Source organism: Mobula hypostoma, chromosome 1 (assembly GCF_963921235.1).
Source record: "Mobula hypostoma chromosome 1, sMobHyp1.1, whole genome shotgun sequence".
Classification (NCBI taxonomy): Eukaryota; Metazoa; Chordata; class Chondrichthyes; order Myliobatiformes; family Myliobatidae; genus Mobula; species Mobula hypostoma.
Window position 1 is genome coordinate 114278621 of NC_086097.1, and position 9186 is coordinate 114287806.

The 9186-nt window shown below is 41.0% G+C and overlaps 1 protein-coding gene across 1 annotated transcript in view; it reads right to left on the reverse strand.

Moving 5' to 3' along the window:
* The window catches only part of LOC134350093 (uncharacterized protein C18orf63-like), a 131534-nt gene extending 122676 nt beyond the window's left edge, over positions 1-8858 (reverse strand). Inside the window, exon 1 of the mRNA XM_063055041.1 lies at positions 8521-8858. Coding sequence (XP_062911111.1) covers positions 8521-8615 — 95 coding nt within the window. The 5' untranslated portion in view covers positions 8616-8858. The remainder of the gene's footprint in view (positions 1-8520) is intronic.
* Positions 8859-9186: the final 328 nt, after the last annotated feature.

Here is a 9186-nt window from a genome sequence, read left to right on the forward strand (position 1 = left end):
CCTTTTTATTCTGGCATCTTCCCTCTCAACCTTGAAGAAGGGACTCAGCCTGAAATGTTAACTGTTTAATCATTTCCATTGATGCTGCCTGACCTGCTGAGTTCTTTCAGCATTTTGTGTGTGTTGCTTTGGATTTCCAGCATCTGAAGCTTTTCTCTTGTTGAGGAAAAGCTGTTACAAAACAAAATGATATGCAACTCACTACTTAGAGGAAGGTGCCCAGGGTTATGGGGAAAGAGTAGGAAAACGGGGCTGATTGGATTGTCCCACAATGCTCTGGCAGTTACTTAATGGGCTGAATGTCATCCTGCAGTACTATAATAATTCTTATTCTATATCCCCTTCTGGCTTTTTGGTGAAGATTATTGCAGTAACTGAAGATAATGGGTTCTAAAGCATTGCCCTGACAACCTCCTACAGCAATGTCCTTGTGCTAAGATAGCTGACCTTCAATGACCACAACTGTCTTTCTTTGAACAGTGGATAATTTTTGACCTTGGTGCTCACTGCCCAGTTTTATCAGAGATCCTTGATGCTTCACTTTCTCAAAACCAATGATATCCAGGGCCGTTGCTCATTCATCTCTAGAATTTTGGCTATTGTCCACATTTGTGATCTGCAGCTGAGTCCTGTAAGCTCTAAGCTAAACTTTGGTGCGCAGGCTATATTGATCAGTAGGGCAATTATGGAATTATTGATCTCCAGGGAAATTAGGGAAGGGATCTGTCTGCAAGCCCACATCCCATGAATGAATAAAAGTGTTGTTAAATAGCACTGGCAATGATACTCCATTATTGTATTGAAGGTTGAGAATAGATTGAAGTGATAGTAATTCACAAGATTGGATTTCTCATGCTTCCTTTGGGTGGGATGTACAGTGCCATGTTAGGGAAATTAATTTGCGAAGGAAATTCAATTGAAGTTAATCACAAGTAAATTAGATACGGACTTTGATGTAAAGAGAGCTTTATTCATGATGTCATGGGGAGTGGAACCTCTAACAGTGGGTTTCAAACAACAGATAATACAGAGGTCACAGCTGCTTTTATGCATGTAGAAATCGATTGCAAAAGCAAAGGCTGTTCGATTAACCCTGTGAATTAGAAAAGATAAGTTAGGTTCACATGCAAGCAACACACACAAAGTACTGGAGGAACTCAGCAGGCCAGGCAGGCAGCATCTATGGAAAAGAGTACAGTTGACGTTTTGGGCTGAGATGGGTCAATACTTCAAAAGGGGTCAACCTAGTGGTCCTATTAATGAATTCTCAAGGTATGCAGAACAATCAGCAGCATCTCAGGACATTTCGGTCCCGCCTTTGGCATACTTTGGCCAGAATGTCTTTCAGTATTCCATTCATCCTTTCCATTATTCCAGATGACTGTGGTTGATAGGGCACATATCACTCCCAGGAGCATCCCTGGCCTTGCCCAGTGCTTCAGTTAATTTCCCCATAAAGTGTTCCTTACAAAGAATCCCAAATCAGGGAATAATCTTCTTCATCAGTAATTTAGCTATTGTCCTGGTGTCTTCTTTTTGTGTGGGAAAGGTCTCTATCCACTATTACTAACAGATATTTATATCCCCCATAGCTGGCATATGTAAAAACTCTATTTAGTCAAAGCGCAGACTCATAAATTGTACCGTCAGCTAGGATGCAGGCTGTAGTGAGAGCAAATAGCTCAGCTGCTTGCTTGATGTTCCTGAAGGGAGATAACCCGCTTCCAATACCTCATGACAAGTCACCAGGGCATACCCAGTCGGTGTCTCAAAATCATTAGGTTTACACGATCAACCATCAGTAAAAATAATTAGATCTGGGTTATTTAAAGGGGCAGAACTCACATCAGGACCAGAGTAGGTAATGGCTTCTACAGTTAACACACAACCATTTTGTATGGCGTCATTGTGAATGGTAACAAGGGTGCTCTTTTAAGAAGCAAATTTGGCTTTGATAATAGCAAACCCTGTTTGCCTTTCTGCTGTAGAGTGCTGTTAGCCGCTGAATTGAGGAGTAGCATTACTGCATCAGGAGTCAGTACTGTGCAGAAGTGTTCCAATATTATAGACGTTGCCTTTTCGATCATCACTGCTGTCGCTGCTGTAGTTCGTAGGCAGCCAGGCAAGCCACGTACCACGGGTGGTAATTGAGTGGAGTAATATGCCACCGGTCTTTTCAAGCCATTGTGTTCCCGAGTCAGCATGGCGAGGGCAAATCCCTCCTTTTCATTAGTATATAACTGGAAGGATTTAGAGTAGTCAGGAATGCCCAAGGCTGATGCGTGGAGCAATTCCTTCTTTAGAGCCTCATATGCCTGTTCCATTTCTGGGCTCCAATGGATTTGAGACGGTGCCTCCTGTAGTACAGCTGACCATAGCACAGCATCATAGGTCCTGTATTCAGGAACAGTGTCGACAATGATCTGTCATTCCGAGAAGTGCATCTCTTTTTTGACATTTTCTGGTCTAAGAGATTGTGTAATAGCGGACACATGTTCAGGACCAAGTCTCCCAGTGCCTTGTTGCAGAACATAGCCCAAGTAGGTAGCAGTTGTTCGGCAGAACCGTAACTTAGATAACGAGGCTCGGTGTCCATGAGCGGCCAGGTGATTTAACAGTGTTACAGAGTCTTTCTGGCAATCTGCCAGTGTTTTGGAGGCCAGCAGCAGATCATCAGCATATTGTAAAATGGCACTGGTGCCTGGCAACAGGAACGCATTCTAATCGCCTCGTACTGCAGCTCCACATACCGCAGGGCTCTCGGTATAGCCCTGTGGTAAATTCGTCCAGGTATATTTTTGTCCATTATATATAAAGGCGAACAGGTATTAACCATCCTTGTGTAGAGGGACCAAAAAGAATGTACACTGAATGTACTGTACACCTTTTTCTCAGTATGTTTATTCATCGGACCTTTTGTAGGTGGATCGGCAGGCCTCGAGGCTGTGTTTCTTATCTGCGGCACAACACTGGTGGCATTTGCATATTTACTTTCATTACTACCCATTCTTACCTGTTAGTTTTAGGTTAACCTGTAATCAAATTTGGCTTTCAATCACAATACAATTTCCTTATCCTTTTCTTGCCAGAATTTATCTCAGTCTTCGAAGTCCCTAATGCCCTTTAGTTTGACTATTCACTGGACTCGCTGTGGGTATCGGACCCTGTCTTCCATCTTCCGTCTTGCCCTTCTCCAGGAGCTCAGGGATGGTCATCCCCGGAGACTCAGAGCGGCTCACGGTCAAACGTTCTCACGAATGTTTCCCGCATTGTCAGAGAAATTTGCTATCGCCCCGGTTTGCTTGGACCCGTATCTCTTGGGATCCCATTCCTGTCGCCAAATTGTTAGCAAATTAATTTCTCTAACAATGGCCACAGCTGCAGCATTGTCTTTCTCAGCTGTTCTCTGCAGTCTTGATATCACATTGATTGAATCAAATTGAGCATTGGCTTCTTGTGCTAGTAAGAATCTCAGGATGGATCAACCAGATGATGTTTAAGGCTGGGCTTTGTCTTTGGCAGTCACATGCTGGCTCTGCTTTTGCTGAGAATTAAGATATTCTTGGAGATTTCCACCATCTCTTTATGGTATTCTTCAGTCATTCACACCTGAATGTGGTATTGCTGCACAGCTATGATTTGATGCTTTGGTTGAGGGATTGTTTAGCTCCATCTTTTCCATTCTGTTTTAGCTGTTAAGCACATATGTTTGGTGTTGCACATTCACCAATTTCACGCCACATTTATTTTTAGGCATACAGTTGATTCCAGTTAATTGGGATACATCAGGACCTGTACATGAGAACATAAGAAACAGGAGCAGGAGCAGCCCATCTGGCCTGCTGAGCCTGCCCCGCCATTCAATAAGATCACGGCTGATCTGGCCATGGGTTCATCTCCAACTAACCGCCTTTTCACTATAACCCTTAATTCCTCAGTAAATATATTTAAGACAAGATTGGATGCAAAAATCTATCCAACCTTATTTTAAATATATTTACTGAAGTAGCCCCCACTGCTTAATTGGGCAGAGAATGCCACAGATTCACCACTCTCTGGGAAAAGCAGTTTGTCCTCCTCTCCATCCTAAATCTACTCCTCCGAATCTTGAGGCTATGTCCCCTCGTTGTAGTCCGACCACCAATAAATTCCTATATCTTATTACCCTTTCATAATTTTATATGTTTCTATAAGATCTCTTCTCATTCTTCTGAATTCCAGCAAGTACAGTTCCAGGCGAATCAATCTCTCCACATAGTCTAACCTCCTCATCTCTGAAATCAACCCAGTGAACCTTCTCTGCGCCACCTCCAAAGCCAGGATATCCTTCCTCAAGTAAGGAGTCCAGAGCTGCACACAGTACTCCAGGTATAGCCTCACCAGTACCCTGTCCAGTTGCAGCATATTCTCCGGCACATATATTCAGTCCCTCTAGCAATGAAGGCTAACATTCCATTTGACTTCTTGATTGCCTGCAGCTCCTACAAACCAACCTTTTGTGATTCATGCACAAGCACTGCTAAGTCCCTCTACACATCAGTATGCTGCAAATTTGTACCATTTAAATAATAATCTGCTCTTTATTTTCCTTCCAAATTGGATGACCTCGCTTTTACCAACATTGTACTCCATCTGCCAGACCCTTGCTCACTCACTTATCTATATTTTTCCGCAGACGCTCCATATCTTCTGCACAATTTGTTTTTCCAGTTAATTCAGTATCATCAGCAAACCTAGATACACTACACTCGGTCCCCTCTTCCAGATCGTTAATGTATATCATGGACAGTTGCGGGCCCAGCACTGACCCCGATGGCACACCGCTCACCACTGATTGCCAACCAGAGTAACACCCATGTATCCCAACGCTCTGCTTTCTACTTCTTAATCAATCCTCTATCCATGCTAATATATCACCCCCAACTCTATGCATCCTTATCTTATGAATGTCTTTTATGTCGCACCTTATTGAATGCCTTCTGGAAATCCAAGTAAATTTAATGTCCATCTGTTTCCCCCCTGTCCACTGTGTTCATTGTATCCACAAAGAACTCCAGTAAGTTTGTGAAACAGGACCTGCTTTTGCTGAATCCTTAGTACATCTGCCTGATGGGTCCATTTCTTTCCAGATGCCTTGCTATTTCTTCCTTAATGATTGCTTTAAGCATTTTCCTAACTACAGATGTTAAACTAACTGGCTCTGTTTACCTGCCTTTTGCTTATCTCCTTTTTTGAAGAGTGGCATGACATTTGCTGTCTTCCAATCTGCCAGGACCTGCCCAGAGTCCAGAGAATTTGGTAAATCATCACCAAAGCCTCTATTATGACTTCTGCCATTTCTTTCAGTACACTGGGATGCAATCCATCAGGACCAGGGGACTTAACTAACTTCAGGCCCACAGGTTTGCTCAGCATTATCTCTTTAGTTCTAGCTATTGTATCGAGGTCCTCACCTCCCATTGCATCCATAACATCTCTCTCTGGCATGTTAGATGCATGCTCCACCATGAAGACCAACACAAAATACACTTTGGCCAAATTAAGCAGCTTCCCCAATCAGTCAGAGTTTCATGAAAATAGTTAAAAGGTTTAAAAAAGACAAATAACTATTTAACTCAGTAACAAATTATGTATTTAAATGAAATACAGAACAAATTAGGACACTACCAATGCTACTGCAGTACCATAAATCTGTGTATTAGTTCCTAATAGTTATTGACGGAGGTATTCATCCAGTATATATTGCCGTGTATGGGGTGTCCAGGGAGGGGTCACACCTCTGGTGAAGGGACTTGTGTCCATTCTGGGGGAGCTCACACACCTTTGGTCCCCGCTGGACACTCATCTCTCACCTGTGGCTCCAAGTAGCTGTTTGCTTGCGACAGCAGCCACACACCAGTACACCACTTTGCAGGCAGTCTAAACCACAGGAGGATAGCCAGAAATCCTCATACCCTGGTGAAATAGGGAAATTCATATGAGGTCAGCTTCAGCTGACTGGGCGGATAAGATCACCAATAATGCATTGATGAGATCGGTGGCCAAGAAGGTGGTTCTGCATCACTTTGTGATAAAGCACAGAAGAAGTCATGATTATCCACTGTAACCAAGGAAGACCCCAGTTTGTGACAACAACTGGTACAACTGCACCAGGCTTCTGAGGTCGAGAGTGTGGAACTGTCCCAGTGCAATGGCTTTTCCATTTTCAAAACTTTGCTGCACAGGTTTTGCATTCACTGCCATATACGACAGACAACCAACACTTTTGATTGACTGTAAATGAACAAAATTAACACAGATACCCAGTGCGGATAATGGACTGTCTTCATACAATGCTTTTGACGATTGCATCCTTATCTTCATTTTCCTTGTAACTTTCAAAATGTTTGTGATATCTCCAAATTCTTTGTAGTTCCTCACTTGTCGAAATAGTAAAGTTGTTTCATTTTCTCTCCCAACTGTTTCTGGCATCTCAAAGCCTGAATGCTTGAAACCACAGTGAGCAAAGCAACTCTTAAATTGTTTTCCTATTTATTTCTCGCCAGCTATCACTGACAAAAATCACTGCTATTTGAAGGCACACAAATAAACCTGTTTAAAAACTGTTTAAGGATAGTGTAGTGTCTAACTATCCTCAAATGATGCTAGCTAGTTAGAAACTGTTTGGTAATAGTCTCCTGTCCCAATTAAGTGGCATAGTGTCCCAAATAAATGAAGGGAATCCTGGCTATTTTCTCGATTAATTTTTCTTCTTTAAGAGTTGTGCCAAGTAACCAGCTGCCCCGATTAAATGATGGACCAATTAACCAGAATTCAGTATACTCAGCACTATTCCCAGCATATCTGACTGAATTACTTGTTATGTTATGATGTATCTTGTGGCATGATAGGTATTGGTACAGTGAAGGATATGACAAAACAATGTGATAGATGATGATGAAATATAATTGTCTGACATGGTAGCTAACTAGTAACCATGCACAATAGTCAGCTTTAAACAGTGTTTTATTGAGTCTGTGTCAATTTGCATAATATTTATGTCCCATGATGTGATAAAGGATTATCTCAGTATAAAATACTTAAATTAATGAGCTAAGGGCTGCTGGAAAAAATGTTTTTATTTTTCTGAGAGTTTTGAGGTAACTCTCAAGTTCTGAAGATGTCCATGCATCAATACTGCTTTAAAAAAAATACTCCTTTATTTTGACCACAAATTGTTTAATGTTAAAATATGTTATTAATATGGTAAACAGTTTGTACTTTTATTATTTTATTATCTGGTTTATAGCTATGAATAACATTGCATTGTAGGTTATATGTGTATTAAAAATTCCAATGCCATGAATTCCAATTACAGATTTGTTCTGTAAGGATCATAATTGTACTGCCTTCTTGCAGACGTATTTTCTACTGGAAAACTGCTTCCAAGGATTTGATAACAGTTCAATATCTTACTCAGGATTTCCATAAGAGAAGAGAACTAGGTCATCTGATTCCAGTGAAAATGATGACTGTCACAGACCTTCCATATCACACTCTCAAGACTATTTCAGACATTGATCAGTTCTTTCTTGTAGAAGTGTTCTTGATATCAGTCCTGAACTTGATGTCTTTCCAAACACTTGCCTGCAGCTGCCAGGTAACACGTCAAGGTCTTAGATTACCTCTTAAGTTTTGCAGCAAAAATTAATTACGTCACTTATTATTCACCTCCTTTAAAACTTTTAATTTAGCTTTTACTCACATTAGAACAGAACATGAAAACAGAACACTACAGCATGAACCCTTCGCCCCATGATGTTATACCAAACTAATTAAACCTATAGGAGCTACGTATCTAGTTTTTGATCTGTGGGAGTCATGTATCTATTTTTTGTCTGTATTGTATTTTGTGGCACATTTATTATGATAATTTGTCATGTGGGTTGGGGCTTGGGAGAAACAAATGAGTAGAATCCTCACTCACAAATTGAGCACACCCCTCCCTTCTCTACATATTCATATGTCCATCTAAGAGTCTCTTAAACACTCCTATGCTATCTGGCTCTACCACAACCCCTAGCAGTGCATTCCTGGCACCCATCACTCTCTGTATAAAAAATCATGACCCACACAACTCCTTTGTACTCCCAGCCCCAAACCTTAAAAGATGCCTTTTAATACTAGACCTTTCAATCCTAGGAAATAGATACTGGCTGTCTACTCTGTCTAGGTCTTACATTATTTTATAAACTTCTAACACATCTCCCCTCAGCCTTGCCACTTCTGCAAAAACGTTTCTCCAGTTGACCAATCTCTCCTTATTGTACGCGCTGTCTAATGCATGTAAACCTCTTCTGCATTCTCTCCATATCCTTCTTATAATGAGGCAACTAGAATGGAATACAATACTGTAAATGTGACCTAAACAGAGTTCAGAATTTTATAAAGCCTAAAGATAACCTTCTGGCTCTTGAACTCAATGCTTGGAAATGAAAAGTTGATTACTTTATTCCAACTGAAGTGGGAATTGCCCCTTACCTGATGCAATCCTGGTGTACATTAGGTTTTAGGTAAATCTCCCTGCTTTCTCCTGCTCCTTCTGTTTTAAAGACTTCTCTTAATACTCTTCTCATTGACAAAGTTTCTGGTTATTTGCAAACATTTTCCTTTGATGGCCCGATATCAAATTTGTTTACCTTTGGCGTCCAACAGTCTGTTGATCTCTACCTTGAATATTTCTTCTCTCATTACAGGTTCCTATTGGCTCCAAATCTGTATCATCAAGCAGGTCATTGGAAAATTTATATCAGTTAAAATTGAATACTTTAAATCTGAAAATTCTTACAAATTGTAATCAAGTGACATGGTTGACAACAGGGCTTTGTTTCCAGGTTGCCTCACTGTCTTTTATGCTCACTTTGACCATCAAAACATGGAAGAACCAACTACCACAGCATCCAATGACCCTGTGTATTTTTGATATTTTATGGTGTTAAACACTTGGTTCTATTGCCAAAAGGAACGCCTCCATTTATGGAAAGAAGAGTCCAACTCTGAGCCACGCATTCAGTGCTTCCTTGTCGACATTTAGTCTGCTCAAGTCGTAGGGATGTCTTCCATGGAGGGTCATGCTCTCCCATTGGTTAACTTTTTCTTTTATAATAATAATTTCTTCATTTTTCTGTGTGTGTTTTCATTTAAGTT